Raw genomic sequence first — 12964 nt, 5'->3', positions numbered from 1 at the left:
TACAGTTGTTTTTCTTCCACTCACAGTATATACAATTAATTTCTCAAATTGAGATTTGAAGATGTTTCGTTTCACTTAAATAAATCTAAGATAGCTGGATAAGGACAATATACCATCATCTTTCTATAACTCTTCTCTACAGTCTTAAGCACAAAAACAACTTTTTTCAGAACAAATTAAAAAAAAAATCCATATTTTTGGTCTAAAATTCTCAGATGTTTGACGATAAGCTCACTGAGTTAGACAGCAATAATACTTCCACACTTACAAATGAGTTGACAACACAAAATACATACGAGGTCCTCTGCTGTGATAGGCTGTCCAGAGCAGCTGGTCCCCACCACCATGCGCGCCAGTCTGTTCTTCATGTCCTCGAGGCTGTCAGCCAAGGCCAGGATGGCCATGATCTCACTGGCCACTGCAATGTCAAACCCAGTCTGGAGTGTGAGAAAAGAAAAATCACTTGCAACATAACCCAGGACAGTAGTTTTAGCAGTTCTTTTATACACTTGCTAGCGGAGAGCTGAAAACAAATGTTTTACCTGCAGTAAAGTTTAACGCATGAGTTTGTTTGGAGCTAGAATGCAAAATAATAAGCTTAAGCCTTTACAATCTAATTTATCTGTCTCAGACTCAAGAATAAAAGCTTTAAGTGAATAAAATGTTTTGCACAGCTTGGGAAGAAAATTGGCAACTTTCCTCAAAACGGCAGTCACCGGGTTTATCACATGAGAAAGAGAATACAAGTCCTATGAACATGGCCTAGTTTCGGATCGGAGTGATAATTTGATGGAGAAAACTAAAAAACCTATAAAAATGTTTAACTTGTTTTGATACGAGTTTCTGTCCTGATTTATGTTTAACAAAAAAAAAGGATGGAGAGAACAAGAAAACATGAGTAAGTAAGGTTAGATAAAGGCAGGAATATAGAAAACTAAAGAATTCACCAAACAAAAAGCATAAAACCCACAATAATCCCTCAAGGAATATAAGAATTCTATTCCCACTCCCACTGATAATACCCCGAGGGGCTATAGTATAACCAGCACTGGAGGAAAGTGCAGGGCAGAGGAGAGGAAGAGAAACAGAATGGATTTACCAATGATGATAAATATAAGCATATGCTGAACTAGCTTAGAGGCTATTCTAGGTGTGTACGTGTGTGTGTGGATGGATGGGTGGGTCATTTTTCTCATTCTCTAAACATTTGCTTTCACTTAGGCCTGCTAGCTTCCCACTGACGTGAAATGTTTATTTAGAGAATTTCATTTAGCTGCCATTACTACAGATGTATGTTGGTGGTGGGGGTGATTACATCTGGGCTGTATCATGAACAGAGGAGCATGTGCAGAGGGGAGTGTATCAGAGTGGACATGCATGAGAAAGATTTTAGTCATGGTTTTGCTATATTAAAAAGCAAGACAGCTACGTCTTTACAATGTAAATAAACTGCTGCACCATTGTTCTTCATTATAAAGTAAGTTCATGTGAATCTTTCGTGTTTGAATGAACAAATTACACAAATCCAGGGCGGTAGTTGAAAAGTATGCAACATGGGTTTATATTTAAGAATCATAATTTTCACAGCCTGAGTGATTCATACCACAGTTATTATACTTTAGTATATTCAACACATTTTACATTTTTACTCTTGTTTTAATTTGGTCTCATTTTGTTTTGAGAGTGGATTTGCTCATCTCAGTTTAATTTTAGTAGAGCTTTTATTTGTTAGTCTATTTTAGTATTATTGTATGGAGGGAATAAGCCTGAGGTAAGGAAAACAGTATAGGCATTACAATAAAAACCCTTGAAAAAAGTTGGCTGACATTCTTGTAGACGTCAAAAGTCTTAATAAACATGTCCATTACAGCCTCGTCAGGCAGGTTGTGATAATACACTGTACCAATTTAACAAAGACTAAAGCTAAGTCATTTTAGTTTTCCAACTTCACAAAATTGTTTGTTAGGTAAATGGAATGCTTTTCCACTTTTATTCCACTATAATGCCATACCTCTCTGATCTGTCCTTTCTCAGAGCTTGCCTGTCCGACGGTGATCTTCCTCAAAAAACGGTCATTTGTATCAACGACTGAAAAAACAGACAAAAAAACAAACAAAAAACAAATATTTTTTTGGCAAACCTTGTTATATAATCTATAACTCTGACCATGAAACGTTCACCTTTTAACATGATGCAGTTGCCTTATGTGAAACAATATGCCACAGAAAAACATTATACACATTTCTGATTAATTTCATGTTAGATTAGATTAAAAAGCACTTTTCTTTAAAGAAAACATAAAACAAACCCCAACAGGACTACGTGACTGTAAGAACCCATAAACTGTGATTAATTGATCTGATACCTGACCCACAAGGAAAATGTATGTTTTTACAGCGTTAGCCTGACACACTGTAAAAATTCATCTCTACACGTTTATAAATACTACCACATAACGTGTGTTTATCTTAAAATGGATTAGCTAATGAAGGTTTCCTCACTCAGCACTTAAGGCTACTTTCTGATAATGCGGTTAGAAATTCACTGCACTCAGCCAGGAAATCATTTTAGGAGACATTAATCCTGTGTTGGTTTTGTAGAATGAAAGAACCTTCCCTTTCATGAAAAAAGGAAAGTGTGTCCATATAAAAAAACAAGTTTAGGAAAAAAGTTAAGTAAGAATAAGCCCCGTGAACACATGAAATAAAGTCACACTAGGTGCTGAACCTGTTTTTAATCTCCAGAGTTTGTTTATGATGAGTGACCCCGAAGCCGACAGAGTAAAATACCACGTCGGTCAAAGCAGCACCTGGCCGGCTGTCTCACAGGCAACTTTAAACCAACCCAGCTATCACTGCTGTAGCTAATTCCACAGCTGCCGTACCCACGTTTATAATCTTGTGACTGATTGTCTGACACTTTACATTAATTTAATATGAAGCCATTTTTGTATTCATTATATAAGAAAGGAAATTACCTTCTATTTCAAGACTGCATGTGACATTCCTCAGGAACGGCCCAATAAGACACTTACATTGCAGAGCATGAGATGTTTGTCAGACATTTTTTATGATAATTAGATTTGTGTGATAGTCATGATATTGCTTTTTGACTGCGAGTACATCCGAGCGCAGACAATCAGACTGGTGTTCTGCAGCAGGCCCTTTGCACCAGTTTGAAATGTAAAAGATCTCAAGGCATCTCTGCTGCGGTGTTGATCACATTTGGCCAGATTAAGATTGCGTGCTTTACACCGCCACTGCTATAAAAACCACTTGACTTCATAAGCAGTTCTAAATCAGTGTTGGGTGTAGTAACATGTTACTGTAATTACGTTTTTCTCTGCAACAACACTATCGGAAATTCAGTAATCGCAATAATGCTGCTTAGCAAAGAATTATGTTACTTATGTCATTACCTGTATTACATACACTTAGCACTTTTAATAATAATAATAATAATAATAATAATAATAATAATAATAATAATAATGGATTGCATTTATATAGCGTTTTTCGAGACCCTCAAAGCGCTTTACAATTCCACTATTCATTCACTCTCACATTCACACACTGGTGGAAGCAGCTACAGTTGTAGCTTCAGCTGCCCTGGGGCAGACTGACAGAAGCGAGGCTGCCATATCGCGCCATCGGCCCTCTGGCCAACACCAGTAGGCGGTAGGTGAAGTGTCTTGCCCAAGGACACAACGACCAAGACAGACAGAGCAGGGGATTGAACCGGTAACCTTCCGGTTACAAAATGAGCTTCCCAACCCCCCTGAACCACGGTCGCCCATTTCTGTTATAAATGTAAAAATTGAATAAATAAATGAATCAAATTTGCCTTTTTCCTGCACATTTATCCTACAGTCAGCTAATTTCAGTTTATTAGCAGGGAGAGGCCAGAAACAACTGATGCTAACATGACAACTCGTACCAAGGATCTGCACAGGCAGTAGCAAAGAAGCCCAAAATCCTATTTAAGCTGAATGTATGCCAAGCCTGGACAAGAAGCCACAACCTGATGTCCAACAGGTAACAACTGCACTGATGAGCATTTGGACTTAGGACAGTAGCATCACTGTGAAGTGCTCCTCATTAGCACGGTGATATGTGGTGTGGGACCGCATGGTAATTATGCATCTTAGGCCATATTACCAATTTGTGCATAAGTAATGTAAAAGGTAGTACAACAAATGACTTGGACCAGCCAAGTAATGTAAAGCAATACTTTTTCTGAGTGACAAACCTAATGCAGTTGTAGATAAAGCTGTGAAATTTACATGTAACAGTTGTTTTTCTACTCTTAATGAGCACTTAAAAGCAATTTAAAAATACAAGCCATGCTTAACCACACATGCATGCAGCACTTTTATTTCATACACTTTAAATGGCTCACAATTATCTTCAATTCAGAGCCACCAATTGACCTAACATACATGTGTTTGTCAACATGCAAGCATCACACAGAAAAGCCCCAGCTGACCAGAAGATTTGAACCAGTGCTAACTCAGTTACCCCATTATACATTTAAGCGTAATTGCTCAGTGTTAAGATGTTTCCCATTATATGCGAGAACACAAAGACCCAGCTTAGTTAGAGAGAGACATTAAAAGTTTCCATTTAAGTCTAACTGATTAAACTGTGCTCATGTGAAAAAAAGTGCTGGTAATTGTCTGGTGCACACACAGCTCTACACAGGCGGTATCTTCGCCTAAAATTCTTGCCTAAGGAGTATTTCTCCTGCTGGGTGCTGCATTTGAGTTGGACGACATCTCTGTTTGAGTCTCCCGACACACAGTTAGTGTGAAAACAGCTTGAATCAGTCATGCTTGCGGTACAGTTACAACCCCCCCTTAAAAAAAAAAGCACACAGAGAATTTGTCTGTTTATAAAGATACCTCTCTGCCAGGTGATTTTTGAGGGGTCAAGATCAAGACGTACGAACGCGTTGATTTCTTCAGGTGTGAGTGATGCAGGATCTGTTTTCCTGATGCCAAGGCGCTAGAAATTGAGACAGAATGAGGCAGCAGAATTAAGCAATAGAAAAAAACAACAACAAGATTTTGTTCCACATGTTTCTGATGCTGTTTAGATTTTATTTAACATGAAAGAAGCCCACTATGTCCACCATAATAGGTGGGAGGTATCATTCATGCATAGCAAACAAATCCAGACTAAATAACCAGGAAATTATTAACTCACTGTCAAGATCAGAAGGTTTAGTTGGAGTTTTCTGCTTAAAAAAAAGCCTTTTAAAAATCTTAATCTCTCCCTTCATCAATTAACACTAATTTTATAGCCTTTTTTTCTAACCCTGGACTTTCATCCAACAGGACATAAACTGTAAACATGTTCAAACTTTCATCTCCTGGATCAGTAACATCTGCCATACATATTTTATCTGTTAGGACTAAATATTAGACATTCTTCATCGGCACTACATGAAGGCTGAATTACTCTTTCTTCTTACAACAAAGAGTTTTATCTGGCATAAAGAAATGTTTGGTGATGCAGCCACTGTGAAGGGTAAGAGTGAAAATTTAAGCTGGATCCACAGAGGCCCCCTAGTGGACAAAAACAACAACAACAACAACAACTTTTCATGAACACCCCAGACACAATGCTTAGTTAGTTCACGTGTGATCATGGACATCACATGTGATTATGGAGCTGTAGTATTTAAACTTACTTGCAGCCTGGAGATCTGGATGGGTGAGAATTTTCTGACTCCATTCACAGAAGGGACTAATCTATTGAAAAGGGCCTTGGTGGTAAAGAAAACAAAAAACAATACTATTATTTAAAGTACATTTAACCGGTCCTTATGGGAGGAAAGGACTTTTGTTAAGCTGGAATTTAGATAACAAGATAGCATTATGTGCATGAAAAGCAGGATTACAGAAATAAATCAAATACTTAAAAAGTTACCACAGAATAATTTACAGTCACCGACTAAAATAAATCTACAGCAAATCGCAAACATGACTGAGAGCAAAAGGAATCCATACTGTCATTATATTACGCATGCATTTTTTAAACTAGCGTTGCCATATGATATCTTCACACAGTCACCTTGTCTGACTGTGTCGCTTCGTGGAGCATCCTGGCATCGATGGCTGCTGCCACCAGGTTATTGGCAGCTGTGATGGCATGAATGTCACCAGTCAAATGAAGGTTGAACTGAGAAGATTTAAAAAAAATAGCAGGAAAAAAAAAAACAGTGAGAGATGAAAGGATTACAGGCGAGACATCAACATGCTACTGCAGAAGTGTACACTCTGTAAGATTGATTGAGTAGCCCCTATGGAGAAAAAAACCTCTGACAATGGGGGTCAGTGGGCTGCACCCACAGCATTTGGTAGCAGATGATAAATGTGGGTTCAACTAAAGTAATCTTCCCATGGCTTGGATTTTGTCCCTTGAGTCTTTAAAATTATTATGACACATTTTCTCACAGTTTGACACAAGCCCTTTGATCTCAAGACAAACAAATATTTTTTTTTTTTTATTGCGCCTAAAAGAAGGAGGCGTAGAAGAAACAGGGTGAATTGAGAGAATGAGAAAAGTAGTTGGCCTTATTGTAGCCTACAAGGCTGGGGCTTAACCCCTCGTTCTGTGTGTCTTTATGGACTGTGCTTGTAGTCACAGCTCCGGGGTCATGAATGTATGCTTGTGTGTCTTTTTGTACAAACTACTGTGAGTCTTTGCATGCCTCAGGTCTTTGAAGCCTGCGCTTGTCCTGCTAGGGAGCACTCTGAGCCTGTCTGTGTGTCTTACCTCCTCCATAGGGATGACCTGGGCATACCCACCTCCTGCAGCTCCCCCTAGGCACAGAAGGAGAGGAAACACAGTGTGAGGCAGGCAACAGGACGAGGACACACAAAGAAACAGTGCTGAGTGTTGGACTTTAAATGAACTGCTCCACCCGAGAACAAAATGTAGAGCTGACCTCACACTGACAAAGATAGCTAAACTTGTCCAAATGTCACTGAATGTATTCAGTAGAAATATTCACAATTTGAAACATTAAACATTGGTTCCAATGTGAAAATACACTATTCTATCATAGTTTTCTCACAAAACAGGATTTTAGAGAAAACACTCATTGTTTTAGGAGAAAATAGTTTGGAATGACTAACAGTAAAGTAAAATAAAAAGTATCCAGATGAAGGAATGCCAAGGAGCACAGAGAGATGACAGCATATCTTTCAGCGAGGATAAGCCAAGTACAGTTAGCATAAAGACCCAAGTATTCATTGCTGACCTTTAACTCCAAAAGTTGGTCCCTGGGATGGTTGACGGAGACAGGCAAAAGAGTTGAGCTTAAGGTGGGCAGACAACGCCTGGACTAGGCCGACAGTCACTGTGCTTTTACCTTCGCCCAGTGGGGTGGGAGTTATACTGAACAAAGAGAGAATACAGAAGATTTTCAAATATCAGACTTTTTCTTTTTCTGGTATGCACACTATGACCCTGTACTGTGTAGTCCCACAGGGGTCTATACTAGGACCTATTTATTTTCTTTGTAATGTTAATGTTGTACTATACAAATAAACTTTATTATTATTATTATGAAGCAGGAGAAAGAATAAGAGAGGATTTGGTCAGTCACTCACCCGGCAACCAGAATATATTTGCCATTAGGCTGTGACTGGAGGCGTTCCAACACAGAGAGTCGAACCTTAGCTTTGCTCCTCCCGTAGGCTTCTAGCTCTTCTGGTAGCAAACCAATCTCTTCAGCCAGCTGATCTACTGGTTTTGGTATCTGAGCTCTGGATATCTCTAAATCACTGACAGAGAAAACATATAGACTATATGGATAATGGCTCTACCCACCACATCTTATTCAAATAGCAATAAAATGAGGTAAACAAGAATCCGGGTAAGATGAATGAAGTTAAATTCCAGTGTTCACCACACAGTGGTCTATACCTTGGTACAGGAGTTAAGGGCTGCAGTTTGAGGCTGCGCAGATGCCAGGGTCGGTATTCCTGACCCTTGAGCCACCGACTGCAACTCCGGACAACATTCTAACGGAAAAAAACGAAAAGAAAAGAGAAGGACAGAGGAAGCTAACGAATAAGTAAGGAGGAATATAGTAAGCCAAAGACAGGAGTCACATAGGAATATATATACCTGTGTTCTGTAAGCTGCTGTGAGGCTTTCTAATCCAGATTTTGAAGACAATCCAAAAGCACTTTCATCTAAAACAAACGACAACAGGATTAATGCACACAATAAGTACACAAATCCATACAACAAAAAAAAGCATGCGATAGTGGACGCAAACCAGTGCATCTGAAACTGCAATTTCACTGATTTCTATTCATTTTTAAACGATAACTTTAAAAAGTGTCTCTGCAATGGAGGGCTTTAAAATCATTTAATGTTCACTATAGCACAAGTTGATTGGAAACACAATATATAATGCAATACCTTTCTCCAGAGCTGGCTTAGAGTAAATGATAGCAGCCCCTGGTCTAATCCAGGTGGGTGGAACATACATATTTCCAACATCTAGCAGGACCACAGCATCAGCCTGCATAACCTGGGAAAAGGGAAAAATATTAAAGAAGAAGAAATTAAAATAATAATTAAAATAATGAAATATTAATGACCTAAAAGAACCTCTGCAGAAAAATGTCTTTGAACATCTTCCCATTAGCAAAACTGCTCCAGTGAGATGTTGTAAAATGAGAATACTGTCTCCGTGTGGCCAGCAACTAACATCGCACAAGCCCAACATGAGATTTAAACCCATGATGTGTGTATACAAACTTCAAACCACAATTGCACATACTGAGTGTTTACTTAAACTGGTACTTAAATTGGACACCCTCACCCGCAGTGGGCCTTAGTCTACAACTCTTCTCTCTCAAGCTCTCCCTCTCTATTTTGCAGAACAAAATTTTAGGCATTTTAAGGATTCATTGGAACAACTTCTGGTTAACTCCTGGTTAAGGAGTTGGAACTCCTTATACATTAATTCATTACTTAGGACAATGATTTTGACATAGGTAGCTTCTTAGGCACAATGCAGATCATCTAATGTGAGTACACCCTGTCACACCTGCGCCTGCAGGGTCTTGGAGCTCCAGTGACTCTTCAGAGTGACCATTCCACTTCGTTCAATCAGGCACTGCACGGCCAGCTGAAGGGGTCCCTCTCCACCAACCAGCAACACAGTTTTTCCTTCCAAAGGAGCATCTGTAGGGATGTTTAAAATGATCATTAGCAAATGGAAATGCCCCCAGCTGCCGAGTCTGTCGATGGACTCCCTGTCAGGCTCCCCATTTAAATATATCTGAAGCTAAACTATTAAATAAAGACAAAATATAAAATATAACAATCTAAAAAATCTTAAACCCGATTTTTTTTTTAAAAATATACCTTTAGTTTATAACATTCTACACAGAAGGGTTCAGCATTTTTATTAAAGAGCTTGGAAATCTTTAGTAGTTTTATCAGTACTGAAAATATCTAAACCTGAAGTGTGACTTCAACCAACATGATCTAAGTCTGTATCTCATATGCACAGACCCCCTGTTCAGTAAATTACCAGCATTTTAAATTAAAAAGAAACATCCCAGAAATATGGTCAAATCTCACCAAATTCAATGTCTTTCCTTCACCTTTTTATAATATAGCCATTTGGACTTAAGTACATTACGTGTTCACATATTTGTTAATTTTTTTCTTGCTCATGTTTTCTTTGTATTTTTTTAAATAATAAATTGGAAGATATTTTCTAAAGTCACAGTTGTCTTTATAATAACCACAGCAATGGTATCTTTTCCTGTTAGCTATCAGATTTAAGTAGTTAACAGTAAAGGATTCTGATGTATTTTACAGTGAATTAAAAAAAGAGAAACATCTGCCACATTTATCAGTGTATCTAATTTAATTTCTAGTGTATATATATCGTCCAATCAGAGCACAGTGAGAATCACTTTGAGACCTCTCGCATTAAATCATACTTGTTATTAATCTCTGTCTCTCTTCCACAGCATGTTTTTTATCCTGTCCTCCTTCTCTCACCCCAACCGGTCGCAGCAGATGGCCGCCCCTCCCTGAGCCTGGTTCTATTGGAGGTTTCTTCCTGTTAAAAGGGAGTTTTTCCTTCCCACTGTTGCCAAGGTGTTTGCTCATAAAGGGTCATATGATTATTAGGTTTTTCTCTGTATGTAATATTGTAGGGTCCACCTTATAATATAAATATATCTGTGAAGGTTCTCAGTCATCCAGGTCATCGTAGTCTAAGGAGCATGGAAAGAAAAGCGTCTGGACTTCTTTAAGCTTCCTTGAAGACGTTTCACCTCTCATCTGAGAAGCTTCTTTACTTCAGAACTAAAGAAGCTTCTCGAATAAGAGGTGAAACGTCTTCAAGGAAACTTAAAGAAGTCCAGACACTTTTCTTACAATATAAAGCGCCTTGAGACGACTGTTGTTGTGATTTGGCGCTGTATAAATAAAATTAAATTGAACTGAACTGAAACGTGAAAATATTTCAAGCACACTGGCTGCATTTAATTTCTTTTTCATTCAAACTGACGCTTTTGGGTCAACTGTTTATATAAACTGTAATTTAATACAGTCGATTGGTTACACACACCAATGCAAATGCACTTAATCAGAACACTGTGACTTTCTTAAAAGTGATGATTTTTCTCATTGGCTAAAAATATGCTCCTACTCTATTTCTGGCACAAGGTGCATAAACCTGCACAATGCAGTTAAGGATGGCAGAAAGTCAGGCATATAATTGGTTTCTAAAGCATTAACTCAGTTTTAAAATTAAAATCTCACGGGAGACTTAACGTCTCACTTCTGATATGTTTCCTGTGCGCTTTGACACTGTGTAGAGAGAGGAAAACCTTCAGTTTCCTTCAGCAGAAACTCACCATGGTTCTCCAGCAGATCCAAAACAGCACTGGCTAAAGGAGGTACAAAGCCTTTGCTCAGGTCTCCTCGTATCAGACGGCCCATATTCAAGTCTGATATCCTACAACAAGAGAAAAACATATAGAAATTACATTTTTTATTTAACCATCGGCTTTTTGCAGAGCATAACAGATTAATAAAGTGCAATGGATAACAGTACACATATTAATAACACAATCACACATAATAAATGTTAAAGACACAGCACAGTACTAATGAATAACATATGAGGATATATAGTTTTCATCAGGATTAGGTTAAAAAAGTTTTACATTAATCAAGAGCAACATATATACTTTTCCTCTGGATAATCTATCCTTAACTGAACCAGATCTGATCAATTTATCGTGATTAAGAAGGGTCCCGTGCTCATTTTCTCATCACGTGTCTACACACACTGGGCACGAACGTCTTAATTGTGAGCAGTTCTTTCTGATTTGGGTCAATAGGACACGCACCGTGAGTTAATTCATTTATTTTAAATTGGAATAACAACCTTACATACATTTTTACATTTATAGAACTTATAAAATAAATGCCCTCACAGTGCACTTTAGTTATCACAATGACTAAATATTTATGCCCCTGCAAGTTTTTACCCTTCGATGTCCTTCTCGGGTTTTAGGGTGTTGAGGACCCGACTGGTGATTGAACCTCGGGGGAGGTGAAGGTAGATACCATGCACTTTGGGGTCATCATTCAACTTCAGCAACTCCTCTACAATCTACATGCATACATAAAGAAAAAAAACAAAAACAACAGTCAATGACACATCTGAGAGATCTAGTGAAAAAATGGTAGACGAAACGAGTGTGAAAATATTGAAGATAATCAGGTACTTTATGTGGTAGTCTACAAAAAAGTCAAGAGAGAAACAAACAGCACATGCACCTTCAAAATCTAACAAATCAGCACTACCTAATGAGCAAAGGGAAAGTGGTAGTGGAAATCCCTGAGGAGGTGAAAAACAGGAGAAAGGGGGACGAGATAATGTGTAAAAGTAGAACAGCTGAGTTCTCCTAAAGTCAGGCATGGCAACATAGATCATCCGCTGTCAGGTCAAATGTCTAAGCTATTCCCATAAATTCCTTATGTCTACATGGTTCAAGTGGCAGGCTCCAGCTGAATGAAGAGCCAAGAAGGTTCCCCCAAATCTCAGTTACATAATGCTGGAAAATATCACTAGGTGGGATAAAACCTGATTCAGTCACTTAGATGATAAATGAAGAATAAACTGGAAATACTGAAGACCTGAACACACAGGCACCATAATCACATGCTGCACAAACATGAGAATGGTAATCATGTAGTGACTTGCTTAACTTTGAGGGGGGAGGAAGAGTTCTCTATTAAGGGGAAAATTAACTTGTGAGTCACATTAACTTACATCATCTTCATTGCACTCCTTTGCCAGACAAATCTGAGTGATGTTCAAACCAATCTGCGGACAAGGAGAGAGGAGATATTTTGTAGACATTACAAAAGAACAAAATGGCCAAGCTGAAGAAAAGTCAGAAAAAGGAGAAGCGGTGGCGTGGATTACCTTTACTGCCATTTTCTTATTGATCTCCAGCATGCTATCGTCTTCACCTGCCTTTGAAGTAAAATAAAATTCTGAAACAACGCACAGAACCCTGATAATATGGAAAAGCTGAGATGAAACTTCAGTAAAAACAGATACCCTCAAGGTCAGGAGAAAATTAAAGCAAATCAGGAGACTTCTAGCATGAAATGTTTAGGCTACGCTTTTTCTAAGCATTAACAACACTTAAAGACTGCTTACTACAAAATCAGACAGTGTATTTGCACTCATTTTTTTGTTCTATAACAGTATTCATGTTTTTCCTTACAGTACCTGTAGAATGGCTAACAAGGGTTGAATTGCTGGGTTTCTTTTCTGCAGAGTCACAATTGCTTCCCTGGTGCTCTGAACCACTTTCCTACAAGAGAAGACAACCTGGTTAGAAATACCCATTAACCTATTAATGGGTACTCGCAGGATAAAACACCCCCATCAGGAA

The 12964-nt window shown here is 38.4% G+C and overlaps 1 protein-coding gene across 2 annotated transcripts in view; it reads right to left on the bottom strand.

Annotated features, from left to right (window-relative positions):
* mthfd1l (methylenetetrahydrofolate dehydrogenase (NADP+ dependent) 1 like) overlaps positions 1-12964 on the bottom strand; it is a 44422-nt gene that overhangs the window by 29683 nt on the left and 1775 nt on the right. For both annotated transcript variants that reach the window (XM_003449879.5, XM_005454640.4), the window contains exons 2-18: positions 12799-12883; positions 12487-12537; positions 12331-12384; positions 11543-11667; positions 10904-11004; positions 9073-9209; positions 8439-8550; positions 8139-8206; positions 7935-8032; positions 7619-7792; positions 7267-7403; positions 6780-6826; positions 6075-6182; positions 5692-5766; positions 4901-5003; positions 2012-2088; positions 297-437 (exon numbers count right to left, since the gene is read on the bottom strand). In XM_003449879.5, the coding sequence (XP_003449927.1) occupies positions 297-437; positions 2012-2088; positions 4901-5003; positions 5692-5766; positions 6075-6182; positions 6780-6826; positions 7267-7403; positions 7619-7792; positions 7935-8032; positions 8139-8206; positions 8439-8550; positions 9073-9209; positions 10904-11004; positions 11543-11667; positions 12331-12384; positions 12487-12537; positions 12799-12883 (1693 nt within the window). The remainder of the gene's footprint in view (positions 1-296; positions 438-2011; positions 2089-4900; positions 5004-5691; positions 5767-6074; positions 6183-6779; positions 6827-7266; positions 7404-7618; positions 7793-7934; positions 8033-8138; positions 8207-8438; positions 8551-9072; positions 9210-10903; positions 11005-11542; positions 11668-12330; positions 12385-12486; positions 12538-12798; positions 12884-12964) is intronic.

Source organism: Oreochromis niloticus, linkage group LG15, assembly GCF_001858045.2.
Source record: "Oreochromis niloticus isolate F11D_XX linkage group LG15, O_niloticus_UMD_NMBU, whole genome shotgun sequence".
In the NCBI taxonomy this organism is placed as follows: domain Eukaryota; kingdom Metazoa; phylum Chordata; class Actinopteri; order Cichliformes; family Cichlidae; genus Oreochromis; species Oreochromis niloticus.
This window is presented reverse-complemented; position numbering and strand designations above follow the sequence as displayed.